Raw genomic sequence first — 15,641 nt, forward strand, 5'->3', positions numbered from 1 at the left:
TTCCCCGATGCTTTTCACCTGGATTCACCTGGTCAGTCTGTGTCAAGAATGAAAGAGCAGGTGTTCCCCGATGCTTTCACCTGGATTTACCTGGTCAGTCTGTGTCAAGAATGAAAGAGCAGGTGTTCCCCGATGCTTTTATCCAGAGTGACAGTGCATTCAGCTGATAAACAACAACATATCACAGTCACAGTCAAGTAAGGTGTTTTTTTGTAACAGCCACTGAGAATGTTGTTGCTGTTTGGGACGATTTCAAGTATTTTTATTAAATACAATACTTTGCTAAAGTATCGTAGATTTTTATTTCGATACGTTAGTCTTTTTTGGGGGCAACTTTGTAGTTGTATTTTTGTATCTTCTGCCTATCGATATATATATAGTATATATATATATAGTACAGTGCTATGGTGTACAACACAGTGTTTATCATCAAGCACACATATTCATGGCGAACCTGGTGATGAGAACTGCAGTGCAATGCAACACCTCTTACGGATATTACAGTATTACACAAGAAGATGACACATCATGTGTGACTGGTCTGAAAGACTGGTTAACTGTAAACACCCCTGCAGACGTTGAGACTGATCCCAGACCTGTATGTAGGTGTGTGTGAGAGAGAGAGAGAGTTGGAGTGAGTGAGAGAGAGAGAGACAGAGACAGAGACAGAGAGAGAGTTGGAGAGACAGAGAGAGAGAGAGTTAGAGTGAGTGAGAGAGAGAGGAGCCGAGTGTTTAGGATTGCAACACCTGCTCTGCCTCACATGTTGGCACAGAAAAACACCCACACACATTCAAACAGAGACACCGATATACGATATGTTCTATCCTCGTAGGGACTTCAAATTAATTTACTTTCAAAATCCTATTTTCCTTAACCCTAACCCATCACCCCTTAACCCCATTCCCCTAACCCCTCACCCCTTAACCCCATACCCCTAACCCCATACCCCTCACAACCTTAGGGTTAAGGTTAAGGGGTATGGGGTTAAGGTTAAGGGGTGAGGGGTTAGGGTTAAGGGGTGAGGGGTTAGGGTTAAGGTTAAGGGGTGAGGGGTTAGGGTTAAGGGGTTAGGGTTAAGGTTAAGGGGTATGGGGTTAAGGGGTGAGGGGTTAGGGGAATGGGGTTAACCCCTTAACCCTAACCCCTCACCCCTTAACCCCATACCCCTAACCCCTCACCCCTTAACCCCATACCCCTAACCCCTCACCCCTTAACCCCATTCCCCTAACCCCTCACCCCTTAACCCCATACCCCTAACCCCATACCCCTCACAACCTTAGGGTTAAGGTTAAGGGGTATGGGGTTAAGGTTAAGGGGTGAGGGGTTAGGGTTAAGGGGTGAGGGGTTAGGGTTAAGGTTAAGGGGTGAGGGGTTAGGGTTAAGGGGTTAGGGTTAAGGTTAAGGGGTATGGGGTTAAGGGGTGAGGGGTTAGGGGAATGGGGTTAAGGGGTGAGGGGTTAGGGGTATGGGGTTAAGGGGTGAGGGGTATGGGGTTAGGGTTATGGGGTTAAGGTTGTGAGGGGTATGGGGTTAGGGGTATGGGGTTAAGGGGTGAGGGGTTAGGGGAATGGGGTTAAGGGGTGAGGGGTTAGGGGTATGGGGTTAAGGGGTGAGGGTATGGGGTTAGGGTTATGGGGTTAACCCCTTAACCCTAACCCCTCACCCCTTAACCCCATACCCCTAACCCCTCACCCCTTAACCCCATACCCCTCACCCCTTAACCTTAACCATAACCCCTCACCCCTTAACCTTAACCCCATACCCCTTAACCCCATACCCCTAACCCCTCACCCCTTAACCCCATACCCCTCACCCCTTAACCTTAACCCTAACCCCTCACCCCTTAACCTTAACCCCATACCCCTTAACCCCATACCCCTAACCCCTCACCCCTTAACCCCATACCCCTCACCCCTTAACCTTAACCCTAACCCCTCACCCCTTAACCTTAACCCCATACCCCTTAACCCCATACCCCTAACCCCTCACCCCTTAACCCCATACCCCTCACCCCTTAACCTTAACCCCTCACCCCTTAACCCCATACCCCTTAACCTTAACCATAACCCCTTAACCTTAACCCTAACCCCTCACCCCTTAACCCCATACCCCTAACCCCTCACCCCTTAACCCTAACCCCTTATCCCTCACCCCTTAACCCTAACCCCTCACCCCTCACACCTTAACCCCATACCCCTCACACCTTAACCTTAACCCCATACCCCTCACCCCTTAACCCCATACCCCTCACCCCTTAACCCTAACCCCTCACCCTTAACCCCATACCCCTTAACCTTAACCTTAACCCTAACCCCTCACCCCTTAACCCTAACCCCTCACCCCTTAACCTTAACCCCATACCCCTTAACCTTAACCCTAACCCCTTAACCCTATCCCCTCACCCCTTAACCCCATACCCCTAACCCCTCACCCCTTAACCCCATACCCCTCACCCCTTAACCCCATACCCCTCACCCCTTAACCCCATACCCCTAACCCCTCACCCCTTAACCCCATTCCCCTAACCCCTCACCCCTTAACCCCATACCCCTTAACCTTAACCCTAACCCCTTAACCCTAACCCCTCACCCCTTAACCTTAACCCTAACCCCTCACCCCTTAACCCTAACCCCTCACCCCTTAACCTTAACCCCATACCCCTTAACCTTAACCCTAACCCCTTAACCCTAACCCCTCACCCCTTAACCCCATACCCCTAACCCCTCACCCCTTAACCCCATACCCCTCACCCCTTAACCCCATACCCCTAACCCCTCACCCCTTAACCCCATTCCCCTAACCCCTCACCCCTTAACCCCATACCCCTTAACCTTAACCCTAACCCCTTAACCCTAACCCCTCACCCCTTAACCTTAACCCTAACCCCTCACCCCTTAACCCTAACCCCTCACCCCTTAACCTTAACCCCATACCCCTTAACCTTAACCATAACCCCTTAACCTTAACCCTAACCCCTCACCCCTTAACCCCATACCCCTAACCCCTCACCCCTTAACCCTAACCCCTTATCCCTCACCCCTTAACCCTAACCCCTCACCCCTCACACCTTAACCCCATACCCCTCACACCTTAACCTTAACCCCATACCCCTCACCCCTTAACCCCATACCCCTCACCCCTTAACCCTAACCCCTCACCCTTAACCCCATACCCCTTAACCTTAACCTTAACCCTAACCCCTCACCCCTTAACCCCATACCCCTAACCCCTCACCCCTTAACCCTAACCCCTTATCCCTTAATCTAAACCCCATACCCCTTAACCTTAACCCCTCAACCCCATACCCCTCACCCCTTAACCTCATACCCCTCACCCCTTAACCTCATACCCCTCACACCTTAACCCCATACCCCAATTCAAACCCTAATTGTATACCTAACCCCTAAACTTAGAATAGCCTTTGTCCTCATGGGGAGAATTTCCCCCTTGTTTAACTACCTATATCCTTTTGTGGACTTCTGGGGATTTTAGGTCCCCACAAGGATAGAAGAACACACACACACACACACACACTCACTCACTCACTCACTCACTCACTCACTCACTCACTCACTCACTCACTCACTCACTCACTCACTCACTCACTCACTCACTCACTCACTCACTCACTCACTCACTCACTCACTCACTCACTCACTCACTCACTCACTCACTCACTCACTCACTCACTCACTCACTCACTCACTCACTAACTCAAACTCAAACTCAAACTCAAACTCAAACTCAAACTCAAACTCAAACTCAAAAACCAACCAACCACAGTCCAAAGGCCATAGTTTGTTTAGAGAGTGGGATGGCGGTCTGCCAGGTCACAACACGCTGGCTGCCAGACTACTTACTTGACTTATCTAACCATTTAAACCAGGAAGTCCCATTCACATAAACATCTGGCATTGAAGGCACTTGTAGTTGCGTCCCAAATGAAACCCCATTCCCTACGTAAATGCGCTACGTTTGGCCCCATGGCCCAGCTTTTAATCTGTGAATTCACCTGGTTCCCACTGCCACCTTTAACCTCTCCCCTTTACTCTCCAGGCGTGAGCTGCTGGCAGAGCTGGCGGGGGACGAGTTTGTTGCCGTGGAAATGGCCTGTTTGGAGGATGAGTTCCGTGTCCTGTCGGAGGAGAACGCCACGCTGCTCAACGTCCACACTGAGCGAGCTCAGCAACTGGAGACGCTCAGCTCCACCAATCGGAATCGGACAAGCCGGGACAGTTCCTCCACGTGACCCCCCCTTGAACTCGACTTGACCCCGACAGACGATGACCTCGCTCGAGACCTTCAAACCGACGCTACGGCCCGTATTCCAAAAGTGCTGATCTAGGATCAGTTCCCCTCTGTTCATATATTCATATTTATTAAGATCTAAAAATGCCAAACTGATCCTAAATCAGCACTCTTGCTCTGAGCCTCAACTTGGATAATGGGTCCCTGAAAACATTATTACCGATAGCTGTCAAATCCTTGCTTCCTCTGTCCTTGTTTCCTTATCTCCTTTCTAAGAGCGTTTTGTTTCCTTATCTCCTTTTCTAAGAGCAAAGGAGAAGAGGATACAAGGTCCCTTGTTTGGGACCTTCTCTTCCAATGCACTTTGAGAGGAACTACGGACCAGGGTTTGGGGCCAATTCTATTTCAATTCCAACGATGGGTTTCTGATTTCTAAACTTTTTTACAAATATTGTTAATCATCAGTTATACTAGAGACACGAGGAGTGTCACAGTCTGGTTTCTACACCAAAAGTTAATGGGTGTCTGTAGGAGTAATGTTTAAGGTTGGAGTCAAGGAAGGTTGAATAGGAGCCAGGGGGCTTTGGGAGGTGCTGAGTAGAGGAGAGGCAATCGCATGATCATGGCGGAGAGCTGTGGATTAGTAAGGAATGTAGAGGTCAGGTCAGGTCACATTAAGGGAGAAGGAACTGTGCGTTGCCCGCATGACTTTACTTCCTGTCTAGTGTAAAGATGTTTAGAGAGAAGCAGGAGACTTTGTCTTATGCAGCTGCATTGACCCAATGGGTGAATAAACTTGGTTTAAGTTTGACTAATCGTCCGTGAGTTTTACTACCTAACTGTATTCGATTCAGGAAGTACACTGAAATCATAACTAGAATTCCTCTTCGTTGCGTTTCAGTTTGGTTTTCTTTCTCAATTGACCGGAACTCAAATGGAATTAATCCCAACCCTGCTAAGGAAACAAGGACAGAGGAAGCAAGGACTTAGTAGTAGTAGTAGTAGTAGTATCAGTAGTAGTAGTAGTAGTAGCAGCAGTAGCAGTAGTAGTAGTAGTAGTAGTAGCAGTAGTAGTAGTAGCAGTAGTAGTAGTAGTAGTAGAAGTAGTAGTAGCAGTAGTATTAGTAGTAGTAATAGTAGCAGTAGTAGTAGTAGTAGTAGTAGTAGTAGTAGTAGTAGTAGTAGTAGCAGTAGTAGTAGTAGTAGTAGCAGTAGTAGTAGTAGTAGTAGTAATAGTAGCAGTAGTAGTAGTAGCAGTAATAGTAGCAGTAATAGTAGCAGTAGTAGTAGTAGTAGTAGTAGTAGCAGTAATAGTAGCAGTAGTAGTAGTAGTAGGAGGCTCTGTGAGTCTCGGGGCTTGTGGAGACATACAGGTGGTGTGATGTGGTCCAAAAGGTTTTCAGGGGGGGGCTTCCCCGCTCTCTCTCTCCCCCCCTTTCCTCTCCCCTCCATGGATCTAAAGGATCCCCTCAGTTCCCCAGGTTCATACTATACCACCCAGGATCAACTCTGAGTTGATGATTCTGTTGGAGGTAGAAATGCAAGACACTGTAAGACATATGGATGTTGTGGAGCGAACTCAATAGATATTCTGTAGTGAAATAATGGTAACGTGGACAAAATAAATCAATTGTATTTGTTAATAAAAGAAGGAGTGGGTTTGTGAGAATGACAATGTTTTTTTTTTTAATGGTAATTCCCTGTGGTAACTGTTATTAACTGTGGTAACGAAAACACAATATGACAATGACACATTCTGTATGTGGCACAATAAAGTTCTCTCTTACGAATTAAAAAAATAAAATAATACATTTTAAGTGGATGTCCTTCAGCACGATCCTTTAGTTTCATTTCCTGTAGAATGTTTGCGTATTGATGACCTCACTACATGGCAACACTCCACTACCACGGAATAGGGAACTGTCTGTTTCACAATGACATTGAATTATTCTAGGATTGTGAAACTTAACATCAGCTGTTAACATTATGTCTGACTCTCGCCCCCATATTGACTCTCACTTTTGCTCTCTCCTCCTCGTTGTCTGTCTCTCTCTCTCTCTCTCTCTCTCTCTCTCTCTCTCTCCCCCCCATTGTTTCTCTCCCCCCTCTCTCTTGCTTTCCCTTATCCATCTCTCCATCTCTTTTGATCTCTCTCTCTCTCTCTCTCTATATATATATATATATATATATATACAGTATATCACAAAAGTGAGTACACCCCTCACATTTTTGTAAATATTTCAGTATATCTTATCATGTGAAGAAATTACACTTTGCTACAATGTATCATGGTCACCCCCTACAGAACCACTCCTTTATTGGGGGTGTCTTGCTAAATGCCTATAATTTCCACCTGTTGTCTATTCCATTTGCACAACAGCATGTGAAATGTATTGTCAATCAGTGTTGCTTCCTAAGTGGACAGTTTGATTTCACAGAAGTGTGATTGACTTGGAGTTACATTGTGTTGTTTAAGTGTTCCCTTTATTTTTTTTTGAGCAGTGTATATATATATATATTCTACATCTTTCTTTACCTCTCTCTCTCTCTCAGTGGAGGGAAGGACAGTAGCAGGTGACTACTATGATTTAGCCAATTCAATTGCAGTAATTCCATTACCAATTTGTTAGTAATTCCGTTACCAATTTGTTAACAGAATTACGAGTTTGAATCACTTAATTCATCAAGAAACTTGTGAAAATATCTTCAAGATGTGTGTTGTTTTTTGTTTTTTTGGTAACGGAATTTTCAAGGTTTTCATTCAATTGGCGACAGATTTTCATGCCAAAATGTATAGATCTGCATAAAAACTTCGCTCATTTCCCCACCAGAGATGTAAAAAGGCTGTGCGTGACGATTTAGTGCAAATAAAAATACCTTTTATGGGTTAAATTCCTATTTTACCTCATAAAACATTTATTGTTAGGTGGGTTTCCATCTAATTTTTAACTCTAAAGAACATTTAGCATTATATTGCGTGTGCCCCCTCTAGTACAGCACCCCGGGTGCCCCCTCTAGTACAGCACCCCGGGTGCCCCCTCTAGTATTGGCCTGTGCTCTCTAGCCAGCAGCACCCCGGGTGTAGATAAAGTACTCTTGGTCAGAGCGCATGTATATAGCCTTCATGATGAGATTATTATGGACTAAAGAGCTAGATTATTTGTATTTGTCAAATTGACAGTCAGATCATCGATCATCGTGTCATCAGAATCAAGACCCTCAATATTTATTGGAAAGGAGCATCAAGCTCATCACCGTGACCTTTCACCCCCTGTGAAGTTCATCGTAATTTATTTTATCTGTAACCTAATAAAATGCACGTTTTCCCAAGGAGTCGTAGTGGGAGGACCACACAACGTCATCACTTAACTCCATGTTTACTTCAATAGGACGGTTATTATAGTGATTCCACCAAACTGACTTGTTGCGGATAAAAATCAGTGTTGACTACATAAAGTATTTTTTCACTTAATATTTCATAAGAATCTAAAGTTCGATGTGTTTCCATTTTACACTATACTGATAGTTTTGTCACTGTTGCATTAAATAGTAAATATTCCCACTCTGGTCTTAGTGCCTGCTCTCTAGCTAACAGCTACTCTGCTCTTAGTGCCTACTCTCTAGCTAACAGCTACTCTGGTCTTAGTGCCTGCTCTCTAGCTAACAGCTACTCTGGTCTTAGTGCCTGCGCTCTAGCTAACAGCTACTCTGGTCTTAGTGCCTGCTCTCTAGCTAACAGCTACTCTGCTCTTAGTGCCTGCTCTCTAGCTAACAGCTACTCTGCTCTTAGTGCCTGCTCTCTAGCTAACAGCTACTCTGCTCTTAGTGCCTGCTCTCTAGCTAACAGCTAGTCTGGTCATAGTGCCTGCTCTCTAGCTAACAGCTACTCTGGTCTTGGTGCCTGCTCTCTAGCTAACAGCTACTCTGCTCTTAGTGCCTGCTCTCTAGCTAACAGCTACTCTGGTCTTAGTGCCTGCTCTCTAGCTAACAGCTACTCTAGTCTTAGTGCCTGCTCTCTAGCTAACAGCTACTCTGGTCTTAGTGCCTGCTCTCTAGCTAACAGCTACTCTAGTCTTAGTGCCTGCTCTCTAGCTAACAACTACTCTAGTCTTAGTGCCTGCGCTCTAGCTAACAGCTACTCTGCTCTTAGTGCCTGCTCTCTAGCTAACAGCTACTCTGGTCTTAGTGTCTGCTCTCTAGCTAACAGCTACTCTGCTCTTAGTGCCTGCTCTCTAGCTAACAGCTACTCTGCTCTTAGTGCCTGCGCTCTAGCTAACAGCTACTCTGGTCTTAGTGCCTGCGCTCTAGCTAACAGCTACTCTGGTCTTAGTGCCTGCTCTCTAGCTAACAGCTACTCTGCTCTTAGTGCCTGCTCTCTAGCTAACAGCTACTCTGGTCTTAGTGCCTGCTCTCTAGCTAACAGCTACTCTGGTCTTAGTGCCTGCTCTCTAGCTAACAGCTACTCTGGTCTTAGTGCCTGCTCTCTAGCTAACAGCTACTCTGGTCTTAGTGCCTGCGCTCTAGCTAACAGCTACTCTGCTCTTAGTGCCTGCGCTCTAGCTAACAGCTACTCTGGTCTTAGTGCCTGCTCTCTAGCCAACAGCTACTCTGGTCTTAGTGCCTGCTCTCTAGCTAACAGCTACTCTGGTCTTAGTGCCTGCTCTCTAGCTAACAGCTACTCTAGTCTTAGTGCCTGCTCTCTAGCTAACAGCTACTCTGGTCTTAGTGCCTGCTCTCTAGCTAACAGCTACTCTAGTCTTAGTGCCTGCTCTCTAGCTAACAACTACTCTAGTCTTAGTGCCTGCGCTCTAGCTAACAGCTACTCTGCTCTTAGTGCCTGCTCTCTAGCTAACAGCTACTCTGGTCTTAGTGCCTGCTCTCTAGCTAACAGCTACTCTGCTCTTAGTGCCTGCTCTCTAGCTAACAGCTACTCTGGTCTTAGTGCCTGCGCTCTAGCTAACAGCTACTCTGGTCTTAGTGCCTGCGCTCTAGCTAACAGCTACTCTGGTCTTAGTGCCTGCTCTCTAGCTAACAGCTACTCTGCTCTTAGTGCCTGCTCTCTAGCTAACAGCTACTCTGGTCTTAGTGCCTGCTCTCTAGCTAACAGCTACTCTAGTCTTAGTGCCTGCTCTCTAGCTAACAGCTACTCTGGTCTTAGTGCCTGCTCTCTAGCTAACAGCTACTCTAGTCTTAGTGCCTGCTCTCTAGCTAACAACTACTCTAGTCTTAGTGCCTGCTCTCTAGCTAACAGCTACTCTAGTCTTAGTGCCTGCTCTCTAGCTAACAGCTACTCTAGTCTTAGTGCCTGCTCTCTAGCTAACAACTACTCTAGTCTTAGTGCCTGCGCTCTAGCTAACAGCTACTCTAGTCTTAGTGCCTGCGCTCTAGCTAACAGCTACTCTAGTCTTAGTGCCTGCTCTCTAGCTAACAACTACTCTAGTCTTAGTGCCTGCTCTCTAGCTAACAACTACTCTAGTCTTAGTGCCTGCTCTCTAGCTAACAACTACTCTAGTCTTAGTGCCTGCTCTCTAGCTAACAGCTACTCTAGTCTTAGTGCCTGCGCTCTAGCTAACAGCTACTCTGGTCTTAGTGCCTGCTCTCTAGCTAACAGCTACTCTGGTCTTAGTGCCTGCTCTCTAGCTAACAACTACTCTAGTCTTAGTGCCTGCTCTCTAGCTAACAGCTACTCTGGTCTTAGTGCCTGCGCTCTAGCTAACAGCTACTCTGGTCTTAGTGCCTGCGCTCTAGCTAACAGCTACTCTGCTCTTAGTGCCTGCTCTCTAGCTAACAGCTACTCTGGTCTTAGTGCCTGCTCTCTAGCTAACAGCTACTCTGCTCTTAGTGCCTGCTCTCTAGCTAACAGCTACTCTGCTCTTAGTGCCTGCGCTCTAGCTAACAGCTACTCTGGTCTTAGTGCCTGCGCTCTAGCTAACAGCTACTCTGGTCTTAGTGCCTGCTCTCTAGCTAACAGCTACTCTGCTCTTAGTGCCTGCTCTCTAGCTAACAGCTACTCTGGTCTTAGTGCCTGCTCTCTAGCTAACAGCTACTCTGGTCTTAGTGCCTGCTCTCTAGCTAACAGCTACTCTGGTCTTAGTGCCTGCTCTCTAGCTAACAGCTACTCTGGTCTTAGTGCCTGCGCTCTAGCTAACAGCTACTCTGCTCTTAGTGCCTGCGCTCTAGCTAACAGCTACTCTGGTCTTAGTGCCTGCTCTCTAGCCAACAGCTACTCTGGTCTTAGTGCCTGCTCTCTAGCTAACAGCTACTCTGGTCTTAGTGCCTGCTCTCTAGCTAACAGCTACTCTAGTCTTAGTGCCTGCTCTCTAGCTAACAGCTACTCTGGTCTTAGTGCCTGCTCTCTAGCTAACAGCTACTCTAGTCTTAGTGCCTGCTCTCTAGCTAACAACTACTCTAGTCTTAGTGCCTGCGCTCTAGCTAACAGCTACTCTGCTCTTAGTGCCTGCTCTCTAGCTAACAGCTACTCTGGTCTTAGTGCCTGCTCTCTAGCTAACAGCTACTCTGCTCTTAGTGCCTGCTCTCTAGCTAACAGCTACTCTGCTCTTAGTGCCTGCGCTCTAGCTAACAGCTACTCTGGTCTTAGTGCCTGCGCTCTAGCTAACAGCTACTCTGGTCTTAGTGCCTGCTCTCTAGCTAACAGCTACTCTGCTCTTAGTGCCTGCTCTCTAGCTAACAGCTACTCTGGTCTTAGTGCCTGCTCTCTAGCTAACAGCTACTCTGGTCTTAGTGCCTGCTCTCTAGCTAACAGCTACTCTGGTCTTAGTGCCTGCTCTCTAGCTAACAGCTACTCTGGTCTTAGTGCCTGCTCTCTAGCTAACAGCTACTCTGGTCTTAGTGCCTGCTCTCTAGCTAACAGCTACTCTGGTCTTAGTGCCTGCTCTCTAGCTAACAGCTACTCTGGTCTTAGTGCCTGCGCTCTAGCTAACAGCTACTCTGCTCTTAGTGCCTGCTCTCTAGCTAACAACTACTCTAGTCTTAGTGCCTGCTCTCTAGCTAACAGCTACTCTAGTCTTAGTGCCTGCTCTCTAGCTAACAGCTACTCTAGTCTTAGTGCCTGCTCTCTAGCTAACAACTACTCTAGTCTTAGTGCCTGCGCTCTAGCTAACAGCTACTCTAGTCTTAGTGCCTGCGCTCTAGCTAACAGCTACTCTAGTCTTAGTGCCTGCTCTCTAGCTAACAACTACTCTAGTCTTAGTGCCTGCTCTCTAGCTAACAACTACTCTAGTCTTAGTGCCTGCTCTCTAGCTAACAACTACTCTAGTCTTAGTGCCTGCTCTCTAGCTAACAGCTACTCTAGTCTTAGTGCCTGCGCTCTAGCTAACAGCTACTCTGGTCTTAGTGCCTGCTCTCTAGCTAACAGCTACTCTGGTCTTAGTGCCTGCTCTCTAGCTAACAACTACTCTAGTCTTAGTGCCTGCTCTCTAGCTAACAGCTACTCTGGTCTTAGTGCCTGCGCTCTAGCTAACAGCTACTCTGGTCTTAGTGCCTGCGCTCTAGCTAACAGCTACTCTGCTCTTAGTGCCTGCTCTCTAGCTAACAGCTACTCTGGTCTTAGTGCCTGCTCTCTAGCTAACAGCTACTCTGCTCTTAGTGCCTGCTCTCTAGCTAACAGCTACTCTGCTCTTAGTGCCTGCGCTCTAGCTAACAGCTACTCTGGTCTTAGTGCCTGCGCTCTAGCTAACAGCTACTCTGGTCTTAGTGCCTGCTCTCTAGCTAACAGCTACTCTGCTCTTAGTGCCTGCTCTCTAGCTAACAGCTACTCTGGTCTTAGTGCCTGCTCTCTAGCTAACAGCTACTCTGGTCTTAGTGCCTGCTCTCTAGCTAACAGCTACTCTGGTCTTAGTGCCTGCTCTCTAGCTAACAGCTACTCTGGTCTTAGTGCCTGCGCTCTAGCTAACAGCTACTCTGCTCTTAGTGCCTGCGCTCTAGCTAACAGCTACTCTGGTCTTAGTGCCTGCTCTCTAGCCAACAGCTACTCTGGTCTTAGTGCCTGCTCTCTAGCTAACAGCTACTCTGGTCTTAGTGCCTGCTCTCTAGCTAACAGCTACTCTAGTCTTAGTGCCTGCTCTCTAGCTAACAGCTACTCTGGTCTTAGTGCCTGCTCTCTAGCTAACAGCTACTCTAGTCTTAGTGCCTGCTCTCTAGCTAACAACTACTCTAGTCTTAGTGCCTGCGCTCTAGCTAACAGCTACTCTGCTCTTAGTGCCTGCTCTCTAGCTAACAGCTACTCTGGTCTTAGTGCCTGCTCTCTAGCTAACAGCTACTCTGCTCTTAGTGCCTGCTCTCTAGCTAACAGCTACTCTGCTCTTAGTGCCTGCGCTCTAGCTAACAGCTACTCTGGTCTTAGTGCCTGCGCTCTAGCTAACAGCTACTCTGGTCTTAGTGCCTGCTCTCTAGCTAACAGCTACTCTGCTCTTAGTGCCTGCTCTCTAGCTAACAGCTACTCTGGTCTTAGTGCCTGCTCTCTAGCTAACAGCTACTCTGGTCTTAGTGCCTGCTCTCTAGCTAACAGCTACTCTGGTCTTAGTGCCTGCTCTCTAGCTAACAGCTACTCTGGTCTTAGTGCCTGCTCTCTAGCTAACAGCTACTCTGGTCTTAGTGCCTGCTCTCTAGCTAACAGCTACTCTGGTCTTAGTGCCTGCTCTCTAGCTAACAGCTACTCTGGTCTTAGTGCCTGCGCTCTAGCTAACAGCTACTCTGCTCTTAGTGCCTGCGCTCTAGCTAACAGCTACTCTGGTCTTAGTGCCTGCTCTCTAGCCAACAGCTACTCTGGTCTTAGTGCCTGCTCTCTAGTCAACAGCTACTCTGGTCTTAGTGCCTGCTCTCTAGCCAACAGCTACTCTGGTCTTAGTGCCTGCTCTCTAGTCAACAGCTACTCTGGTCTTAGTGCCTGCTCTCTAGCTAACAGCTACTCTGGTCTTAGTGCCTGCTCTCTAGTCAACAGCTACTCTGGTCTTAGTGCCTGCTCTCTAGCCAACAGCTACTCTGGTCTTAGTGCCTGCTCTCTAGTCAACAGCTACTCTGGTCTTAGTGCCTGCTCTCTAGCTAACAGCTACTCTGGTCTTAGTGCCTGCTCTCTAGTCAACAGCTACTCTGGTCTTAGTGCCTGCTCTCTAGCCAACAGCTACTCTGGTCTTAGTGCCTGCTCTCTAGCCAACAGCTACTCTGGTCTTAGTGCCTGCTCTCTAGCCAACAGCTACTCTGGTCTTAGTGCCTGCTCTCTAGTCAACAGCTACTCTGGTCTTAGTGCCTGCTCTCTAGCTAACAGCTACTCTGGTCTTAGTGCCTGCTCTCTAGTCAACAGCTACTCTGGTCTTAGTGCCTGCTCTCTAGCCAACAGCTACTCTGGTCTTAGTGCCTGCTCTCTAGTCAACAGCTACTCTGGTCTTAGTGCCTGCTCTCTAGCTAACAGCTACTCTGGTCTTAGTGCCTGCTCTCTAGTCAACAGCTACTCTGGTCTTAGTGCCTGCTCTCTAGCCAACAGCTACTCTGGTCTTAGTGCCTGCTCTCTAGCCAACAGCTACTCTGGTCTTAGTGCCTGCTCTCTAGTCAACAGCTACTCTGGTCTTAGTGCCTGCTCTCTAGCTAACAGCTACTCTGGTCTTAGTGCCTGCTCTCTAGCCAACAGCTACTCTGCTCTTAGTGCCTGCTCTCTAGTCAACAGCTCACACATACAGTACAGTGCTGGGTAGGCTAGTCTACATGATGAGATTATTATGGATAAAAGCGAAAATATTTGTATTTGTCAAAGCCCTGTCAAGCATCGATCATCATGTCACTGGAATACGACCCTCAAATATTTATTTGAAATGAGCATTCAAGCTCATAGCTGCACTTACAACACCCCCGTGACGTTCATCACAAGTTGCTTTATCTGTGTCCTAATAGAGCACCCACAGTAGAGTTGTCACATTACCCATCTAACTTAGTAGGCCAAACATAAATTACAGAAATTAGCTACATTGCTATTATTAGCTAATGTTATAACGGCTAGTCAACATAGCTAGCTAACAATGTTGATGATAAGGATAACAGCTAAGTTAAATAACAATAGCTAGCTAACTTCAAGATAATAAACATAGCATGCAATTTAGCAACACGTTAGCCAGCTAGTGATCTAGTTAACATTACTTTCAAGCTCCAGACTGTCCCCGTCATTATCATCCTCATTATCGGTGTCCGCGCTATCCAGGACCACCGATTGATGGATTGTTGGTCGACCGCCTAACACACTGTCCAGCACATAAAAAAAGTGGACATGCCACCCTTCCATTCTCGCTCCGATTGTTCTCATCTTTTGCCTTCTTGTCGCCCTTTCAAATGTTGAATATTTCGCTGGCACAGGAGCCAGGTATCCTTTCACCTCTAATCTTCCTGGCTACGCCCTCAAATATGGCCTTTTCACCCCTGGGTAGCTACTGTAAAGTAATGTCTGACCACAATGTCAGCAAACATTTTGGTCTCCAACTTTGTCCAAAGTCTCCTACCACTGTCGTCCATTTTATTAGCTAGTGGGACTTCAAGCAGAAAGGAAGAGACGATCTTTCAAGTGCAACGGGTAAAGTTGGTGGTAGAAAAGAATACGTAAGTTGTCCTTTTAAAAGAAAAATGACATTACACACTGTTGGACCTGTATGGACCTTCAGTAGCCTGATTCCATCCAGACTGAGGAGGAATCTGAACACAATGAGTCCCCGACCAGCTAGATCTGAACACAATGAGTCCCCGACCAGCTAGATCTGAACACAATGAGTCCCCGACCAGCTAGATCTGAACACAATGAGTCCCTGACCAGGAGTCGCATGTACACTGAGTGTACAAAACATTATGAACATTGTTAGTGTACATGCCCTGATGAATTGAGGCTGTTCTGAGGGCTAAAAGGGAGGGGTGCAACTCAATATTAGGAAGGTGTTCTTAATGTTTTGTGCAAGTGTCAAGTGTATACACGGCTCAAAATACATTTAAATTCATAATATCTATTCTTCTCTCTCTCTTTCTCTCTCTGTTAAACACACACACACACACACTTGATCAAAGCAACTCCATTCACACAATCCTGAACGACCGCCCCCCCAGATGGTGAAGGTAGGAAACAACATCTCCACTTCGCTGATCCTCAACACAGGGGCTCCACAAGGGTGCGTGCTCAGCCCCTTCCTGTACTCCCTGCTCACCCATGACTGCGTGGCCATGCACCCCTTCAACTCAATCATCAAGTTTGCAGACGACACAACAGTAATAGGCTTGATTACCAACAACGACGAGACAGCCTATAGGGAGGAGGTGTGGGCCCTCGGAGTGTGGTGTCAGGAAAATAACCTCTCACTCAACACCAGTCCAACAAAGGAGATGATCGTGGACTTCAGGAAACA

General features: G+C 47.1%; 1 protein-coding gene and 1 long non-coding RNA gene across 3 annotated transcripts in view; both read left to right on the top strand.

Moving 5' to 3' along the window:
* Positions 1 to 5,062, top strand: part of map3k7cl (map3k7 C-terminal like) — a 37,338-nt gene extending 32,276 nt beyond the window's left edge. For both annotated transcript variants that reach the window (XM_090226347.1, XM_090226346.1), the window contains one exon: positions 4,060 to 5,062. In XM_090226347.1, coding sequence (XP_090082473.1) covers positions 4,060 to 4,252 — 193 coding nt within the window. In that variant the 3' untranslated portion in view covers positions 4,253 to 5,062. The remainder of the gene's footprint in view (positions 1 to 4,059) is intronic.
* The window catches only part of LOC149970321 (uncharacterized), a 225,759-nt gene that overhangs the window by 190,390 nt on the left and 19,728 nt on the right, over positions 1 to 15,641 (top strand). The gene's annotated exons all lie outside the window — the stretch shown is intronic.

Source organism: Oncorhynchus mykiss, chromosome 29 (genome assembly GCF_057628025.1).
Source record: "Oncorhynchus mykiss isolate SJ-2025 chromosome 29, ASM5762802v1, whole genome shotgun sequence".
Lineage (NCBI taxonomy): Eukaryota > Metazoa > Chordata > Actinopteri > Salmoniformes > Salmonidae > Oncorhynchus > Oncorhynchus mykiss.